This window comes from Saccharomycopsis crataegensis, assembly GCF_037102585.1.
Source record: "Saccharomycopsis crataegensis DNA, jcf7180000000075, whole genome shotgun sequence".
Taxonomy (NCBI): domain Eukaryota; kingdom Fungi; phylum Ascomycota; class Saccharomycetes; order Ascoideales; family Saccharomycopsidaceae; genus Saccharomycopsis; species Saccharomycopsis crataegensis.
Genome location: NW_027043822.1, coordinates 444214 through 465000, shown reverse-complemented (window position 1 = coordinate 465000; position 20787 = coordinate 444214). Strand labels below are relative to the sequence as shown.

The window sequence follows — 20787 nt, the reverse complement described above, 5'->3', positions numbered from 1 at the left end:
TGGGGAAAAACAAGAAAATAAAATCAAAAAAAAAAATAAAATCAAAAAAAAAACAACAATTAAAAACCTTAAAAACGCATAAAAACATTTTTTCTCAATAATAGGGTTTTTCACCATTAATGGTTTTCCCTTAACACTTTAATTTTCAAACTACATTAAGTAGTTTATGAGATATATAGTTATATAATTAATTAATATATTGAATTTTGTCTTTAAAAAAAAAAACGGTCCAAAAGGAAAAAAAAAAAAGCAATAAATAAAAACTGATTTTATCATGAGAACCACTAGAAATAGTAATAAAGCTACTCCAAACTACTCCACCGACCCTACTAATGATCCCCCAATCATTGAAACCCCGGTTTCTTTGGGCTCTTCATTGGATGTTGGCGCAACATCTGAAACCCCGATCCCGATAGCAAACATAAACAAACAAGCTAAAGATCAAGATTCCGATGAAGAAATTACTGATGCAGCCGACAATACTATTAATAGTACTGTTGAAACCTTTTTAACTGCTTCAGAAGATCCTGAAGCGGACCAAAACATGGATTCCAACGCCATTTCTACCCCAACTACCTCTCCAGCAATTAATGTTTCTTCAGTTGATTGCGATCGCAATTCTCATGCAGCATGTGACACTGACATTGACATGCACAATCCTGTTATTCCAACCCAAGCCGTTATTTCTACTGATTTTATTAATGAAAACTCCGAAAACCAAAAAAAAATCGAAAATTCTCAAAACCCAAAAAAAAATTCTGTTTCTGTTCCTTCTGTTTCTGTTCCTTCTGTTCCTGTTCCCTCTGTCTCACCTTCTACTGTCGCCTCTCCAACTACGGCCTCCAATCCGGTGGCTCCAGCTGTCAATGTGACAAGACCAATCCAAACCTATGCTCAAGCCACCGCTGGAGACAAGCGCACACCTCGAGCCACTACAAACACCAATGATCCATCCTTCCAAAACGTGTTGATGAAATTTGAAAGAACTTTCAAATGGGCAAGTCACATCAAAATCCTTGACTTTAAGCACCGCGACGTATTGGAATATGCCATAAGCGAGAAACGCAAATCAGGAAAATTGTTCTCCACCTCCAATCCTGCTATTATTAAATCCAAAGAAAAACGCGAGGAACTCGTCAAGATCATGGAAATTGAAGATTTCTTCCAAAACTACACCAGTTTTAATATGACAAACGAATTCAACAGATTAAGAAACTCTAGAATCAGCTTGGAGAACTACTTGGAATTTATCATGAGCCAACAGCATCTTAAGGATATCTTAATCTACTTTAAGATCCCAAAAGATATCTTTACAGAGTTTCCTCTTGAAAAACACTTGGAATCCATCAAAAACGGACTCACTAAGTTATCCAAAGAACTTGATACTATTACACAGTCATCCAACGAACCAGATAAGGATTTGATCATAATCAGGGAAAACTTAAAAGGGGCCCTCAACCACTTGGTTATTTTTAATAAGAAGATCTGCCTTAACTCAAACTTCATCCCAAACCCTCAGGATACAGGCTCTGATATCTTCAAGAAGGACAGAAATCTTTTAATTGAATATCTTAACATCCACCTTAAAGTTACAGTTGGAAATTATACCTACACGCCAGGGTCTTTGTTAAATACAATGAATAAGGAATCCCATTTAATTGAGATTGAAATGAATTCCGAATTTACTGAATTTAACCGGGAAAAACTTCTTGACCATGTCTTCAATGAATCCGGAATTGATCCATCATCCTTCTTTCCAATCAACACCGTTCACTTTACGGAAGAAGCTAGCAAAGCTGCCAGTATTGTCACTTATGGTTATATTGAAATTGACTCAGGAAAATCCCTTCCACTCTTCAATGACAAAAATTTCCGCTCCAGAGTCATCACGAAATGCGTCCACTGCACTGCATGTGGTTCCCGTGAACACACTCGTTTTGACTGCAAGACGTCATCTTGTGCCATTTGCAAGAAATTATCCCATAGGGCAAAAGATTGTTATTTCAAAAAGCAACAAAGAGCACCTATTGTGAATCCGGAAGATCCAGAAAAACACTCTCCGAAACAAAATTCTGGAAAAGCAGTCAAACCAAACCACAAATCAAACTATGGTTTTCAGACTGTCGAAAAAAGAAAAATAAAACTGAATAAACCGGCTACTCCAGAATATTCTAAACCACATTCAAACCCTTTCGACTTATTGGCAAATGAAGAAGAAAATGTTGATGATTCAATTATTGATGAGGACGATACTTTGGAAAAGAACTACCCATCCAATGAGGAAGATGCTTTAGAGGAAGGCCTCTCTACTGATGCAGACCAATCCATGGATGAACTCGAAACCTCTACAACCCAACACACTGCTACTCTCAGACATCAAACCAAACCAATAGAATTATTGTCCAAGAAAGGTAAATCTAAGAAGCACGCCAAGTTCGCGGCCATTAGCGCCATCAAGCTGGCCCATATTAGCAAGGTCTCCAAAAAGATCCTCGCCTCACCTTCATCCCACCCTCAGGTCCGTGTTTCTCGCAGACATCAAGAAGTAAACTCACAACATCATACTACTTCTTCTGCTGCCAACATTCCTCCTTCACCTACCCCTGCCCGTGATACTGTCACTTCCTCGGCTCTGGCCACTTCTTCTATCCCTGCTTCTGCCCCTGCTTCTGCCCCTGCTTCTGCCCCTGCTTCTGCCCCTGCTTCTACCCCTGATTCTGTCCCTGCTTCTGTCCCTACCTCTGTTCCTACCCCTATTACTACCTCACCTCATTCTACCTCACCTCATTCAGCTTCCCCCTTCTCAAAACATCCAACTATCCTGGAAAACTTAGACAAAATGCCCACGCCACTGGAATCATTTACTCCCCGGCCAATGAAGCTTCTGTCAAAAGAACAATCTTCCCCCCTGGAGGATAACAACAACGAAATAAATTCACCTCAATCAGATGGCTCAAATGTCACAAAAAACGCCTCTCATACACAAAATGAGTAAACTATCGATCATTAGTCAAAACATCCAAAGATTGAGATTGGATGACTCCAAAATTCTCCATCTATCAAACCAATATAACATTTCAATGTTTCAAGAACTTAATCTTGGCGAGGACTTCCTCTTCCAACACCAAAACAAAAAAATTTATAAAAATACTCCATCATCCCGCACAGCTATTATAATTGAGGACCACATAAAGGTCGTTGATCATTCATTGCTAACAATTGCAGTACTGAGCCAGCTCCAGGTTTATATCACAGATGCCATTATTGAACAAGATGCCAATAACTGGCTTTGGCTAATCAATATCTACAACCCATCTGCTGATTACCAAAAACAAATCCTCCTTCAAAATCAACTCTCCATCACCCTCCAAACCCAGCTTACCGCTCTCAGAGCGAGAAGCAACAATAAGACCATCAACATTATTCTCGGAGGTGACTTTAATAATTTTGTCAATTCAAGAGACTCTGCTAACTTCCGTTCTCGCGAACAAAGATCGTCCGAGTCGCTTAAAAAGCTAATCAAAACTTTCAAGCTAGCAGATATCTATGAACATCCAAAATTGCACCAGATTAAAAAGAATTGGACTAACCAATCCACCACGGAAGAAAGTAGTCGCAGAATAGATCGTTTTTATATCAGTCAGTCCATGATCTCCGACAAAAACAGATTTCATATTCAAATGTCCCAACAAAACTATCTAAAGTCTTCTTCAACTCACGATTCTATTATTCTTGAAATCAACACTCAACCTCATGCAATGACTTACATCCCCCAACATAATATTATTAAAAATCATATTATTCAATGGCTTCTGAAGATCAAGTTTCCACCCACTGTGAACTCTACTTCAGACCTCATTTCCGAGATTCGCTTGAAGCTGAATTTTTTGACGATGGTACACAAGAAAATAACAGAAAATACTGATGAACCAAATTATTATGACCACATAAGAACTAGGTTCCACCAACACTCCAGACCTCGCCCAATCAAAGCCCTCAAAGCTTCAGATGGCGCTTTATTGACATCACAGCAAGACATGCTTCTAGAAGTAACCAATTACTATCAAAAACTCTACGATGGATCTCGTGGTTCAAAGAGCTCGGAAAATATAGAAAGGTTCATCAACGCCTCCTTGGGAGATCAGATACCACTAACCAACACTGAATCCAACAACTTGAACAAACCAATCACCATGACAGAATTGGAATATGCAGTTACTGAATCCAATACTCAATCCGCCCCCGGGGTAGATGGTATACCATACGGCGTTTATAAGTCTCTCTTTCCTCAGATAAAACACATACTTCTAAAAGAATTTAACCAAATTCTTTCTTCAGGGGAAATTCCATTCAACTATCGAACCATAAAATTCACTCTCATACCAAAACCAAACAAAGATGTTCAAAAAGTGGAGAATTACAGGCCCATAGCATTAATCAACACAAATTTGAAACTCTTTTCCAGCATCATCAACGCCCGTTTGCTCCCGTTCTTGCAAAAAATTATCGGCCCAAATCAAGTTGGTTTCATACCTGAAAGATCCTCCTTCTCTAATATAACAATTTTCGGTGACTTGCTTTCCAGTTTAATATCCCCACAAGACAAGCCACATGTCAATCATTCTACTAACCACCGAATCATGCTTGCTGACTTTGAAAAGGCTTTTGACCAGATTTCCCATCTATACCTTAAAATATTACTTCGAAAACTCAATTTTGGAAAAATGACGGAAACTATTCACGCTATCCTTACCAAAGCCCTCGGAACCATTTGCCTAAATAACATTACAGGCCCTTCTTTCCCATTAAGAAACGGAACCCTTCAGGGCAACCCACTTTCACCAACAATTTTCGCGTTAGCCCTTGAACCTTTTCTAAGAGCCATCCAAAGATTAAATAAAGGATTCAGTTACAACCATAAGATCCAACCAAACATCATCCCCAGAGTCAAATACCTTGCCTATGCAGATGATGTTACCTTATTCTTGAGAGATCATAATGACTTCAAAAACACTATGAAGATAATTCAGGCGTTCGAACAAGTCAGTGGTTCTAAATTAAACAAAAGCAAATCCAGATTAATTGTTCCATGCGATCAAATACCATTCCAGTCCGACTTCCAAATAGATATTGCTGACAATAATTATGAAACCCAATATCTAGGCGTTAAAATTGGGAACTCGAGTCAAACCTGGCCTAATACTCTCCAAAAAGACATCAGCACCAAATATTACATGACCAACATGAGTTCACTACCAATATCAAGTCAAATAGTCGGATATAACACATATATCTTGTCTAAGCTATATTACCACGAGATTCATGCACCTATGCTTCCAGACCAAATAGATTTGCTAGAACAATCCATCAAAAACCAGGTGAACAAAAAACTGAAAATCTCCATGGACACTTTAAAAACAAGCCCATTGAAAGGAGGATATGGCATGGTGGATATCAAAAGCCAATTGAGCTACCGCAAGGCAAAAATCTTTCAACAACTCTTTCTCAAATCTTTAAACCCATATTGCCAGTTACTCCGATTCAAGCTCCAACTAGCAATAAACATGATCATCAAACAAAATCTATCCGAGGAAGAGCAGTCGATACAAGGATATATAAAAACCCAATACTGGTGGCGGTTAATATTGGGTGACCAGATCAATATCAAGAATAAGAGAGAAAGCAGGTCCATACTCAACCAGGTTATAAATCTTCCAATGTTTACCACAGCGGAAAAATGTGCTTTTGTAGCTTGGTATAAATTATTGTCCAAACCAATATCTCAACAACAAACATTGAGCCCAATGAATATCAAACACTCAGACCTTGCCAAGTCCATTCAAGACGGTATACCAACTATCTATCAAATGGAGATCCCAAAACTGGTCATGGAGTTTGAACACAAACAGGGAAGCAAGAAAAAAAGAGCCAGAATTGATAAACATAAATTATCCACCACTTTAACCAATATCCAAGAAGTCACCCAAACGAAACAAAACTCTTTCTGGAAGAGACTCCACAAATACCAACATAATAGCCCTGGTTACTTTGAAAACATACACATATTCCACTTAGGTGCTGAACAATTTTTTTACCAACATAGAAAATGTCACTATTGCGGGCTCGAAACCGTCTCTCAAGACCAACAACATGAATCACCAGAACTCCAAGTCAAGATCAAAATGACCCATTTCCTAATTCAATGCCCATTATCAACCGAGTTATGGTCAAGATTGAAAATCCCAATTCCATTAGCATGGAATAACTTAATCGCTCCCAATCATTCAGAATCAACAATCAAAAAGATCGACCGCTACCTATGCTATCAACGCAAACTCTCACGCCTAAGATATCATAACCAAATTGATTGGAACACATCAATTAACAACTTGATTTATATCATTACTACTGGGAGCTGAATAGTCGATCAAAACAAAAAAGAAAAAAAAAATTAACAAAAACAATAACAAAAAAAACATTTTATTTAAATACTAATAATTATCACTAAAGGGTTTTTCACCATAGGATATGGTTTTCCCTAACATATATAATGAGCATTAGCTTATAAGATTTTACATAGATATATATAATTATATATTTATTAATAAATCGAACTTTGAAGGAAAAAAAAAAAAAGGTATGGAATTGCGAGCAGCAATATCAGTATCACAATGAACAATCATCCCATTCAACCTCAATCCACTATCAAAGTTCTTGGTGTTACCTTTGATGACCGCCTCAACTTCAAAACCCATATCATGAACAAAACAAAGTCATTCAGCAAAGCGGCTGGTATTCTCCATCACATTGCCAAAAAATTCCCTATCGAATCCCAAAAGATTTTATATCTACAGACCGTCCGGCCTGCGATCGAATACGCCTCGGAAATCTGGTCCCCCAAAATATCGCCAACATTGATCGATGGTATCCAACGTGTTCAAAATAAGTTCATCAAACGAACCCTTGGTGTATCCTCCAGGACCTCAACCACTGCAATTCATAAAGAACTTGGTATGTTACCAATCCAAAACAGATTGGATCTAAAGGGTTCTTGGTACACCGATAGAATAAACCACAAATTGCCGCTCACTAACCCAATTCTCAAGCTTATTATGGCAGGGAAGAATGATTATAGGGAAACCACATTAGCAGACATTACCAAGAACCATAAGATTCGAATTCAGAAGAGAAAATTGGCTAAAAAGGAAACCTGGAGTAACAAATACTATTTGATCAAGAGAAAACAGGAAATCAAATACCACGAGAGCAAGAAAATATCGGAGCAGAGAATGGTACATCACCTCAATGACACTTTATTCAATCACCTCCATAGTATATCTGGACAAAGATCGGAGCAGCTTCAATTCTACCTTGAAAAAACATCAGCTTTTCAGTTTGAACTTAAGAACAGCAAAATAGCAATGCATTCCATCTGGGAATCAATGGGTACCAAAGAAATTAGAGAATTGCTAAAGATGAGAATGAAGCCTGAATACCAAAAGGATCCAAATCTATGCCAGCATTGTCAAGTGGAAAAATCCCCAGACCACTATCTTCACTGCCCGGAATTAGCAACTTCACGTCAAAAGCACAATATTGAGAGTCAGCGGAATATCGCTGAATATATATTCTTGGAAAAAAAAAGAATACAAAGAAGTAGGGAACAACTCAAAATGTGGATAACTTATTTGAATGAAGTGGTGGCAATGAAGGAGGTTAATTAAAAAAAAAAAAAGAAAAAAAAAAAAAAAAAAAAAAAAAAAAAAAAAAAAATTGGTGCCTAGTTTCCCAGTTAATAGTATTTGGTTTATTTTTTACTTGGTTTTTATTAATTTACTATTATTATTTTATTGATTTTTCTTAGTTTGATTCATGGGCTTGTGTTATGGAAATCAAAGATGTGTGGTGCCATCTGAGATAAAACCATAGCACTGGTCTATTTGATTTTGTCGATTTTGATTATGATTTTGATTTTGATTTTGATTTTGACAACATTCCACAAAGGCTTCACATTATTATCTCTCACTAATAATTGAGGCAAAGAAATGGAATGTCAGTTAAAGTGTTCAGTTGGTACATTGATTTATGGAATCAGGATATGTGTCTGGACTTAAAAAGTGTGTGGTGACACTTAAGACAGACCCATGGTACTGGTTCTTATTTGATTTATTTGGTTTATTTGATTTATTTGGTTCATTTGGTTTATTTGGTTTATTTGGTTTATTTGGTTTACTTGATTATTTTGACTTATTTGAATTATTTGGTCTATTTGATTATTTGAATTATTTTTTTACTTGGATTTAATTATTCTATTGATTTTTTTTTTTTTTATTATTTTTATTTTTATTATTTTTATTTTTATTATTTTTATTTTTATTTTTATTATTTTTATTTTTATTATTTTTATTTTTATTATTTTTATTTTTATTATTTTCATTTTTATTATCCCCCAGAATTCTGATGGTCACTACATTGAAAATACTTAGTATTTGAGATATAGTGCCAAAACCCCTCAACAAAGACCTCCATCTCAGTTCATGAAGCTCCTAGTGATGGGTAATTCACCAGTGACTTCATCTCATATTTTCACATTGCACCTTTTTTCCTTAATAATCTTGATTGTTGAGTTTTTTACCGGTGATGTGATTAATTCTTAAAGCAAGGAATGTGAGGTTGTGAGAAAGTTATAGTATTATACTTATCTATTAGAAAGACCGGCATGAAATGCCCGGCTTGCATGTTATTTAGAACCTCTGTGACTCGTTAATATACAATTCATTCATTCATTCATTCAGCTGACAACCGACAAACTAAGATGTTTATCCAACAGAACTTCATGTCTGAAACAATAATCAAAGGCCATACTACCATCTATAACACCAACATTGACCGAGTTCTAGCAACCCAGCTAGTTCACTCTACTCACCTAAAGTCGGTAATCGGGACGTCTGACCATTACTTTCTCCAGGTTCAGGTTTCCATTCCCCAGACATCCCCCAATATAACCTTTGATCTTCAGCCACAGAACAAGATTAGACTCAAGATTGACCGAACATTATTCCAAGATACACTTGAACTGAGTCTATCCAAAGCAATCTTGAAAGATTACTTTAATTTAGACAGCACTCAGAATCTAGATACTGCCGTTCAGAATTTGACTCAACTATTACTCAACTCCGCCATTACTTCAACACCCGATCATATCTTGAATCCCTCAAAGAAACCAAAGAGCAAAAAAGTCTGGATAACAAAAGAGATTCGAGCCTTATGTCCTAAACCTAACGACCCTGATGCCAAAAAGAAAATGAAACATTATAATGGCGTCTGCCGTAAGGCCAAGAACAAATACCTTTGCGACACCTTATATAAGGGTCTCAAAGGCAGATCTTTATGGGACTATCTCCGAAGATCTAACCCCAAGAATCACACCACTCCATCCATTATGCCGGAAAAAAGCACTGCCGAAGGCTCCCAAGCCCTCCTCAACAAATTCTTCCGGTCACACTCTCAAACCACCTCAACTCCATTATCATCCAACTGCACGTTTCGACAGAAAGATTTCCCACACGTCACTTCAACCGAATTCCAAGCCCAATTGGAAAAGATCAAGCCTCATGTAGCCCTGGGTCCAGACGGTATCACAGTGGATATTCTCAAGGCTGCTGGACAAGTGAAGCCTTTTTCAAAGTTACTCAGGAAAATAATTAATCGCTCTTTGGAATTTGGATTCTTCCCTTCCTCCTGGAAGAACACCATCACCATTCCCATCCAAAAACCCAACAAAAAAGACCTCAACGACCCAGCCTCATATAGACCAATCTCCCTTATCAATCTTTTGTCCAAATTTGTCGAGTCTATCATTCATGGCAGACTCCAAAAATGGTCTACCCAACACCATTTGATACCAGATAACCAGTTCTGCTCTTATGGCACAGGATGTATTGATTCGCTAATGTATATGAGCTCTTTCATAACCAGATGTCAACAGCCCGTGACCTCAATATTGTCAATTGATATTAAGGGGGCATATGATTCGTGTTTACCGTCAAAATTATTGCAGATGTTGGAAAAACAGAAGATCCCTAATTATCTAACACGCTGGCTCAAGTGCTACCTTGAAAATAGATCAACCCAACTCCGGTATCAGGACATGACTACCAACACATATCAAATTCAATGTGGTATACCACAAGGATCCCCTCTAAGCCCTCTCCTATTCGTCCTATTCACGGCTGACCTTATCCAAGATATGGATATTAGCAACACCAACTACGCCCTCCTATCTGATTGCCTTGTGACTGGATACATGGATGATATCACCATCATCGCAAAAGGTACGGAGATTCTGCAAAATTATCATCTTGTTCAACAACGTCTTGACAAATTGATTTCCAGAGCAAAAACCTTGGGTCTTGAGTTTGACGCTGCCAATAAATGTCAATTATTGAATGTGTATGAATCCCACCATAAGAAAAGGACAATATCCAGACAAATTGCGAGCAGCAATATCAGTATCACAATGAACAATCATCCCATTCAACCTCAATCCACTATCAAAGTTCTTGGTGTTACCTTTGATGACCGCCTCAACTTCAAAACCCATATCATGAACAAAACAAAGTCATTCAGCAAAGCGGCTGGTATTCTCCATCACATTGCCAAAAAATTCCCTATCGAATCCCAAAAGATTTTATATCTACAGACCGTCCGGCCTGCGATCGAATACGCCTCGGAAATCTGGTCCCCCAAAATATCGCCAACATTGATCGATGGTATCCAACGCGTTCAAAATAAGTTCATCAAACGAACCCTTGGTGTATCCTCCAGGACCTCAACCACTGCAATTCATAAAGAACTTGGTATGTTACCAATCCAAAACAGATTGGATCTAAAGGGTTCTTGGTACACCGATAGAATAAACCACAAATTGCCGCTCACTAACCCAATTCTCAAGCTTATTATGGCAGGGAAGAATGATTATAGGGAAACCACATTAGCAGACATTACCAAGAACCATAAGATTCGAATTCAGAAGAGAAAATTGGCTAAAAAGGAAACCTGGAGTAACAAATACTATTTGATCAAGAGAAAACAGGAAATCAAATACCACCAGAGCAAGAAAATATCGGAGCAGAGAATGGTACATCACCTCAATGACACTTTATTCAATCACCTCCATAGTATATCTGGACAAAGATCGGAGCAGCTTCAATTCTACCTTGAAAAAACATCAGCTTTTCAGTTTGAACTTAAGAACAGCAAAATAGCAATGCATTCCATCTGGGAATCAATGAGTACCAAAGAAATTAGAGAATTGCTAAAGATGAGAATGAAGCCTGAATACCAAAAGGATCCAAATCTATGCCAGCATTGTCAAGTGGAAAAAACCCCAGACCACTATCTTCACTGCCCGGAATTAGCAACTTCACGTCAAAAGCACAATATTGAGAGTCAGCGGAATATCGCTGAATATATATTCTTGGAAAAAAAAAGAATACAAAGAAGTAGGGAACAACTCAAAATGTGGATAACTTATTTGAATGAAGTGGTGGCAATGAAGGAGGTTGATTAACAAAAAAAAAAAAAAAAAAAATAGGTGCCTAGTTTCCCAGTTAATAGTATTTGGTTTATTTTTTACTTGGTTTTTATTAATTTACTATTATTATTTTATTGATTTTTCTTAGTTTGAATCATGGGCTTGTGTTATGGAAATCAAAGATGTGTGGTGCCATCTGAGATAAAACCATAGATAGCACTGGTCTATTTGATTTTGTCGATTTTGATTATGATTTTGATTTTGAGTTTGATTTTGACAACATTCCACAAAGGCTTCACATTATTATCTCTCACTAATAATTGAGGCAAAGAAATGGAATGTCAGTTAAAGTGTTCAGTTGGTACATTGATTTATGGAATCAGGATATGTGTCTGGACTTAAAAAGTGTGTGGTGACACTTAAGACAGACCCATGGTACTGGTTCTTATTTGATTTATTTGGTTTATTTGGTTTATTTGGTTTACTTGATTATTTTGACTTATTTGAATTATTTGGTCTATTTGATTATTTGAATTATTTTTTTACTTGGATTTAATTATTCTATTGATTTTTTTATTATTTTTATTTTTATTATTTTTATTTTTATTATTTTTATTTTTATTCTTATTATTTTTATTTTTATTATTTTTATTTTTATTATTTTCATTTTTATTATCCCCCAGAATTCTGATGGTCACTACATTGAAAATACTTAGTATTTGAGATATAGTGCCAAAACCCCTCAACAAAGATTTTTTTTTTCATACCATATGTGACTAAATGCAATTTTAATAAAACCATTTCATAAGGTCCCTTGGCCCAGTTGGTTAAGGCGTGGTGCTAATAACAGCTTTCAAAGCATTGTTACGCCAAGATCGGCGGTTCGATCCCGCCAGGGACCAATTTTTTGCAAATTCTAATAATTTTTTCATCAATAAGAATCAAGAAGTGGTATAATAAAAGTCAAAGAAATATAGTAGGATAAGTTTTTATTTGAAGCTTGATATTCTTTTTTCTCTTTTTGCTGTTTATAGATGCTCTACAATAGTAGCTGTTAGTTTTTAAACTGGTAATCGCTATCTTCTGCATGGTACATTAATACGATCATTTCAAGTAACAAAAAACTTTAGAGTTAAAATACAAACCAATAGCTTTATTTCAACGACATAAATCACCGGATTCAATCAGAACATTCACATTACTGACTAGCTTTTTATAGAGTATATGAAGAGAGCAGAAAAAACTTAAAGAAAATCATGAATGTAAAGTCAAGCAAGAATTTGATTTTAGTAACCGGAAATTTTCTTGAAATATCATGCAGATTGCAAAGAATCCAACAGAAGTTTCAAGTTTTCAATCACTACTTTTTCCAAACCAACAGGGTTCGTTGAAAATCCACCAGCATAAACAGTTAATTCGTTTTTTAACATCAAAACATCCAACATAATTTTTGTTCCCGGCTTCACCACTATCTTTGATCCCAAAGCTACCGGTAAAAACCCCCCTTTGAGATTATCTGCGATACTAGAATTTGATAAAAACCCCAATTTCGTAAGCTCAATGCCATAAACCAAATTTCCTTTATAATCCATCAATGTCACCTTATAATAATCATTATTGGAACCACCTGATGGAAGAGGCTGTACGCTATTACTATGAGAATCGTTCTCCATATCAATATCTCGAATAAGTCGGTTTCGCGATGCATTTGACTGGTTAGGGTTCTTCTTTTTATTCCTCATTTGGTCCGTCCGTAGGTCATTGGGATTCATTATCCCCAACATATCATCTAACTGGTTAATCTTCGACCTGCTGACATTAACCACGTCAACAAGTTGTAGAATGATTGGCTTGCTCACAACATCCAGGAAATCTTTTAATGATATGATGGATGATGAAGGAGGCAATCGAAGTTTTATGTATAATTGCAGGAGCTGAGTAGAAGAAAGTTTATCAAGGTCTTGAGTTAAAAGGTTATTAGACATAGGGACTATTCTAACGCTGAGTTGTTATTCTTATTTGTATTTATTATTAGGGTAATTTGATTCATAAAGGAAGATCAATAAGACGTCTCTAAAGAAAGATATGTTTTTCCATGAAAATCCATGATTTTGGATCACACCCACCAGGGCACAAATTATAGATTTTTTTTTTTTTTTGCATCTTTCTTTATTCATGTATATATGTATCCGACACTATATATGGGAAATATTCTTAGGTTGGCAATTCAAAGTCTATAATCATGAGTTTCTTGACTCATTTGCGACCAAAATGGACGGGTATATCCAAAGCTTCGTACACTTTTTGTCGAAGCTACGCAACAGCCCCAAAATCTTCTAATGAATCAACAATAAATCAGGTTTCCATCAGCAAAATCAGAAATGTGGGTATCATAGCCCATATTGATGCCGGGAAGACAACTACTACTGAAAGAATGTTATTTTATTCTGGATCAATCAAGCAGATCGGTGATGTCGATCATGGGGATACCATCACGGACTATCTACCAGCAGAGAGAGACAGAGGTATCACCATCCAATCTGCAGCGGTCACCATTCCTTGGAATCAACATAAAATCAATATCATTGACACCCCTGGGCATGCTGATTTTACTTTTGAAGTCATTAGATCTCTCAGAGTCCTTGATGGTGCAGTGACAATCCTTGATTCGGTTGCTGGTGTTGAAGCACAAACTGAAAAAGTTTGGAAGCAAGCCAAGGCATTGGAATTACCAACCATAATTTACGTGAACAAAATGGATAGAATGGGCAGCGGATTTAGCAGAACTTGTAAAGAAATTATTTCCAAGCTTAGAACTAAAATTGTATTAACGAATATTCCCTATTTTGTTGAAAATGAGGTGACCAGAGAACAAATCTTCAGTGGTGTTGTTGATGTATTGAATAAAAAATTGCTCATCTGGGACCCAGCAAAAGAGGAGGACGGTTCTAAAATCAAAGTCATAAATCTTGAAGAAGAAGATGCTCAAATTAAGTATTCTAAGTCATATGAAGAGTTATGCTCTGCTAGAGAATCAGCAATTGAGACACTATGTGAATTTGATGATATGTTAGTTGATGCATTTCTCGAAAACGATGAGGATTACATGAAAGTTAGTACCAAGGACATTAAGAAGGCTTTGAGGGCTGCAACTATTAATAATGATGTTTCACCAGTTCTTTGTGGGGCAAGTTTTAAAAATATCGGGGTTCAACCATTATTGGATGCGGTTATTGATTATTTGCCAACACCCAATGAAGCTGTATTACCAGAAGTCACTTCGAATTCAAAAACTGTCAAGAGAAAGAAATTCCAGAAAGGTGAAGCGAAGATTGATGATATTCCTGCAAAATTTGATACCGTCTCGGGTTTAATTGTTAATAATAATCCACGTCTTACGGTTGGTTTGGCTTTTAAGGTGATAACTGATAATAGAAAGATTCCGATGATTTTTGTGAGAGTCTATTCCGGAAAATTGCAAAATGGCTCGACAATTTTGAATACTCGTACAGGTAAAAAATTCAGAATCACAAATTTATTCTTGATTAATGGGAATAACACTCATAAAATCGACAAGTTAACCAGCGGGAATATTGGCGTTGTCTCTGCTTCGTTATTATCATCGACTAGCGATATGTCTGAAAACAGTAATACTAAGGAAGATGAATCGTTGGGATATAGCTCAGGAGGCTCGACACAATTGAATGATCTTAATGAAATCAAAACCGGAGATACTTTCATCACACATTTCGCGAAAAAAGATGGACTAAAATCTTTCTCTCCAGTGGAGAATGGAATTGCACTTAATCCTATTCACGTTCCACCATCCATTTTTATTACCAGTTTGGAGCCTCGTACTATTAGTGATAAAAAGGTTTTGGATGAAAATTTGAAAATCTTATTACGTGAAGATCCATCTCTAAGAGTATTTGAAAACGAGGAAGGTCAAACTCTAATCAGTGGTATGGGTGAATTGCATTTGGAAATCATCAAGGATAGACTTATTAACGACATGAGAACCAACTGTGACATTAGTAAAGTTATGGTGACTTACAAGGAGACATTGTTGAAAAATAGCCCTGTTGTCTCTAAAACCATTAAAGGTAATTCTAATGACCCAGAAGATAAGTTTGAAATTGAGTTTCAAATCCAGTCGTTTGATGGGGCCGCCGAAGATCATCCATTATTTGAAGAAATTGGAGAATCCAATGGGAAAGATTTGATACTTTTACCTAATGATAATAATTTGGCGTATATTCCACCATCTGCGGCACCAAAATCAGTGCAGAGTTATATTGAGAAACATGGAACTGATAGAAAGTCTAAAGATACTGGTGACGATTTCTGGCCATTGGGGGTGAGCTACGAACAAGTGACCAATGCCATTGTTTCCTCATGTGTTAGTACTTTACAAAATGGTGGCCCAATTGCCAATTTGCCTCTCCATTCTATTTTAGTAAAAATTAACAAATGGAGTATGCCAAAAGCATCTAACGACCTTAAAAGTTTGTTATTTTTAACCAGAGATTGTATAAACGAGACTCTCAATGGGTTTGACGCAAATAAGGATTTCACAATCCTTGAACCAATCATGAGCATCAAAGTCTTTGCGGACAATGAAGATTTGGGTAAAGTGACCCATGATTTGACCAGTTCTAGAAAAGCTGAGATTTATTCTATTGAAGATGAGAGTGATTCCATCGGCGGTTCTGAAGAAGACGGAGTCAATAACTTTATCAGAGAAGCCGAAAAACAATATTTGCCATATGATTCTACTTTGGATACTACAAATATGTCCAATAAGGACATTGGTGGTAAAGTGGTTCATGCCACTGCACCGCTTAGAGAAATGATTGGGTATTTGACCAAGTTGAGAAGTTTGACAAAAGGCCGTGGTACTTTCTTGATGGAATATCAAGGATTGAATAAAGTCACTAGGGACAGAGCAGAAAAGATTTTGGAAGATATTTGAAAGATTGGATGAGAATCGGTGAAAAATCCATAAATTTACGTGTCAATATACAAAATGCGGTATATCATAATTGGTATCAATTTATAACAAGTTGTAAGTCCCATGATATTTCAAAAAGAAAAAAAATATGTACAAAAATAATCATATTTACAATTATAATGTGGTGAAATATTTCTCAAAGAGTGACAATTCATCATATCTCTTGGTGTCACCTGGTTTCTTTGCAACAATGCACCACAAAGTTCCGAATTGATGTCTTGATTCTTCGACAATTTCTAATCCAGAATCATCCAATAGTTCACCAATATCTAAATTCCAACGACATCCCCAGGTTTCTAAACGCTTTTCTGCTCTCTTATCCAAATGATTGTTGACAACGTCCCAAGTACCTCTACCATGCTCTAACAAGATGATTCTTCCACCAGGCTTCAAAAGTTTGGAGAAGTTATTTAATGCCTTTACAGGATTTTCGTGAGAACATATCCCGAAACTTTCAATGATGGTATCATATTTCACTTTGGTGTTAACATCAACGCTCTCGATTTCGGAATCTTTGTCAGAATTATCCTGATATTTGGAGACCAGAGGTTCTTCACCACCTGCTAACTTAATCAAATCCTCCGCTTTACCAACCACGAATGCTGCCTTTTGATATTTCGGATACTTTTCTCTGAATTTTTCATTGGCCACTTCGATCATCTTCCTCGATGGATCCAAGTACGTTATAGAATCAATGCTATTGGCATCCAAATATTTAATATTTCTACCAGTACCACAGGCAACCTCAAGAACATCACCGAATGCTTTGCTCATCAACCATTTTCTTCTTCTTCCCAAAAAGATCATTTTTTCTTCAAAATTGATGTCGGAATCGTAGTCTGCAGCTTTAGAATCATAAAATTCAGAAGTATCTCTTGCTGGCAATATACAGGCATTTTCATCGTTTTCTTTGTGTCCGCCCAACTTCATACCATCAAAATCATGGTAATCGACCTTGAACTCTTCGCCGACGTTTTTAGGATCAGAATAAAATGTATCTTCTTTTTCTTTAATCATATCCTTATATTTTCCAAGCATGAGCTGGTCTCTGTTTCTCAATTTCCCTGTCAATTCTTTTAATCTTAATTCCTCATATTCATTGAGTTTTTGTGGTCTAGTTTCGCCATTTCCATATTTTTTCTTACTAAGGGTATTGGTTTCTTTTTCTCTTGAATACATATCCTTGAAATGGTAACCACCATAGATCAAAAACCCAATGTAAGTCGCAATAAGGAACTTAGTCAAGCCAGAATTGAATTTCTTTGTCTGAGCAAAAGCAGACCACCGAACCCACCATTTATCCGATTTCATTTTCTCTTGAAGCATTTCCTCCTTTTCTTGGTCGGCTGATTTGAACTTTTTTCTTGTAGAGTATGAAGGAGGCATACGGGCCGAATAGTACCTAGCTAGCCCATGAATTATAGATCTGGGAAGTCTCTTGGTGACCAAACCATTTCGTAAGCACAACATATTCACTGATAATATGGCATGTACTAGTGGTGCGAACATCTGAAGTGATTGTATGTTCCAGTTATCACCAAAGAAATTTTTTAATTTTATTTCACGCGATAAAGCACGTGTTAGTTTTTTTTTTTCTCTATTTTTTCGCGAATTTTTTTTTGATCGTCAACGCCATCAACAATTTGGTTCTTCATGTATAATAGGTAATTAAGTGTTTGTTTGCACCATATAAGCCACTTCAGAAAATGAGCAACACTATCTACGCAACTGGTATGTGATAATAATATTTCCATAGATTAATTCTAGAGCATCTCTAGTGATTGTTTCAATTGAATTATTTTAAATTGAGTTGTTTTGGAAGAGTCTTTCGGTTAAATCGCGATATTTGGTTCAATTATTTTTGGCAGAAGTATATGCTACTTCTTTCTACTCTTCTAAAAGTTTTATTAAAAAAATGGACTAATAGTAGTGGTTGAGTGACTTAGTATAACCAAAATTCATGATGGATGCTTGACATGGTATTACCCCATTCCCTTTGTACTTCCATATCTAATTTGAATTCCTTTCAAAAGAACCTTCACCAGACTAATTGCCACTTCAAATTGATAATTGGTTACTAACCATAGAATAGGTTTTGCGAAACACATCAAAGCTGCGGATTTGGCGCCATACTTTGAGCCGTAAGTGTTGTCTTACTATTTTTCAAGATGGGTAGAATTGTCAAAGGCAGACATGTTATGAAATGATGACATGTCAGCTATTTGATTATTTGGGGAGAAGGGGAATATGTGACTGTGAAGATTTGTTGAGAAGCCGGGAGGTTGAGGAGAACTCTTAGAAATGAATATAGGGATATCTGCATCTAATGAATTTGGATAGATACTGAATTCTACTCAAAACGAGGGGAATGTATACAAAAGTGATTTCGTAAATATAACTTTTTTTTTTCATTCTTTTTTTTTCATTTTTGATGAATTGCTGTGAACTGAAATTAAATTGATTGATTTTTGGGCTATATTTTTGGTTGTGGTGGCTTATTTGTGTGAACTAGAGCTTGACCTGAATTTAATTGAATAATATGGTTTTTCAGAACAATTTAGGGCTGTTTTAAATTATAGAGTTTTGGATGTTGGATTTGATAAATAGCAAAGTATGCACTATTTGGTGATGACTACTATCTATTTCGGGTCGATATAGTCTATGATGAAAAATTACAATCAAGTGAGTCAATTTTCTGAATCTTTGCATATGCTACAGGTTTATTTGCCAATATGATCACTATATCTGGTGAATAATTGAGATGTATGCTTATGGGAAACTAGAACTGAATCAAAAAACAGGAAACTAAGCTAAGGAAATAATCAAAAAAAACTCATGCCAAGATACAAGATACAAGACGAAAAGAGAACAGAATAGCTACAACTCTGAACCACAGGTTACACAAAAAAACAGTTGTGAATCTCAAAAGAAATATAAGAGATATCCATTTTCACCAAAGCCAAGGTAATTGAGAACCACAGTTTCATAATGCAAAAAAAAAGCGGCTCAGATGTTATCGTACGTATCGTCACACCATGATATCATTTCAACACTTCGCAAAGCATGAAAATTCAAATCATCAACTTTTTTTTTTATTTTCTGCCTTCATTTTTTTCATCATCTTTCACCATCAGCGTCAAGCTTCGATTCTCATATTATCAATTCATCAACTTTCCATTGCAATTTTATCAACTTTTCCACTTATCATCCTGCTTTCATCAATTCTTCAACAGTCATTTCACCTCTCTAATCCCATATTAGATACAATTATATATAATTCCGATATTAACCAGAATTAGATTTGGGGAGCTCGAAAAAATTGTCATTCCTCCGCCAAAGACCCCTGATGGACCACCATTTGCGTTTGTCGAATACAAATCCATTCGTGATTGCGAAGCAGCAATGGATGAAATGTCCAAGAATCCGGTGATTTTATCAGAAGAGGACCGTTATAGCTTGGGTCCTTTGAGTCGTAGAGTTGTCGATACTTATGTTGCCAACAAAGCAGAAGGTGAAGGTGAAGGTGAAGGAGAAGACGAAGGTGAACCAAGCCATCCACAAGGTCCTACAGAAGGCGCATTGATTGTTCAAATTGCAAGATCAACTCCTCATCCACCTAGATCCCAGCAAAGAGGGTATGGGTACGCAGGATACCGTCGTGGACCACCAGGTCGTTACGATCGTGACAGAGGCTACGACAGAGGATATGACAGAGGCTACGGAGGTAGAGGAGGGTATGATTATCCACCACCAAGAAGAGACTATCACGATTATCCTCCACCACCACCAAGAAGAGGTGGCGGTTATGGATACCGTGATAGAGAAGGTGGATACCGCGAAAGAGACGGTGGTAGAGGAAGAGGTGGTTACAGAGGTGGCGAAGGTAGCTATGGTGACAACAGAGGGATGAGAGATAGAGAAATGAGGGATGACAGAGATAGAAGTCCTCCAAGAGATTGATGTATTGCTAATTTTTCCTTTATTTCCGCAGGATGATTTGACACAGAATCATTCCCTATCTTTTATGAACCCATTTTAATACATTGAATTTAATGAATAAAGCTTGAATATGTGCTTCTTAAAATGGCCGAAGCGGACAGGATGTTTTGATACATCAATTTTCTTATCTTCGAGTACTTCAATGCTTATCATCATTACTTTTTTCATTTTTTGTTGTATAGTTTGCTATTTTTTTTCTGTATAGAATTATCTTTTATTTGTATAGTATTATTATATTATC

General features: G+C 36.5%; 5 protein-coding genes across 5 annotated transcripts; 3 read left to right on the top strand and 2 right to left on the bottom strand. All coding sequences in view use genetic code 12, as the record gives it.

Annotated features, from left to right (window-relative positions):
• Positions 1-970: 970 nt before the first annotated feature.
• On the top strand, positions 971-2448 carry DASC09_023550 (uncharacterized protein; the record flags this gene model as incomplete). The annotated part of the gene is made up of 2 exons (XM_064995958.1): positions 971-2411; positions 2435-2448. 2 exons carry the CDS (start codon positions 971-973, stop codon positions 2446-2448), a joined length of 1455 nt encoding a protein of 484 aa, XP_064852030.1.
• A 10401-nt stretch (positions 2449-12849) lies between these two features.
• Positions 12850-13521, bottom strand: RMI1 (Rmi1p; the record flags this gene model as incomplete). The annotated part of the gene is made up of 1 exon (XM_064995957.1): positions 12850-13521. One exon carries the CDS (start codon positions 13519-13521, stop codon positions 12850-12852), a length of 672 nt encoding a protein of 223 aa, XP_064852029.1.
• Positions 13522-13778: 257 nt separating this feature from the next.
• Positions 13779-16508, top strand: MEF2 (mitochondrial elongation factor MEF2; the record flags this gene model as incomplete). Its single annotated transcript, XM_064995956.1, has 1 exon — positions 13779-16508. The coding sequence occupies one exon, from the start codon at positions 13779-13781 to the stop codon at positions 16506-16508; it is 2730 nt and encodes a 909-aa protein (XP_064852028.1).
• A 153-nt stretch (positions 16509-16661) lies between these two features.
• OMS1 (putative RNA methyltransferase) lies at positions 16662-18056 on the bottom strand (the record flags this gene model as incomplete). Its single annotated transcript, XM_064995955.1, has 1 exon — positions 16662-18056. The coding sequence occupies one exon, from the start codon at positions 18054-18056 to the stop codon at positions 16662-16664; it is 1395 nt and encodes a 464-aa protein (XP_064852027.1).
• Positions 18057-18253: 197 nt separating this feature from the next.
• Positions 18254-20507, top strand: DASC09_023510 (uncharacterized protein; the record flags this gene model as incomplete). Its single annotated transcript, XM_064995954.1, has 3 exons — positions 18254-18278; positions 18640-18688; positions 19847-20507. The coding sequence occupies 3 exons, from the start codon at positions 18254-18256 to the stop codon at positions 20505-20507; spliced, it is 735 nt and encodes a 244-aa protein (XP_064852026.1).
• Between the last annotated feature and the right edge of the window lie 280 nt (positions 20508-20787).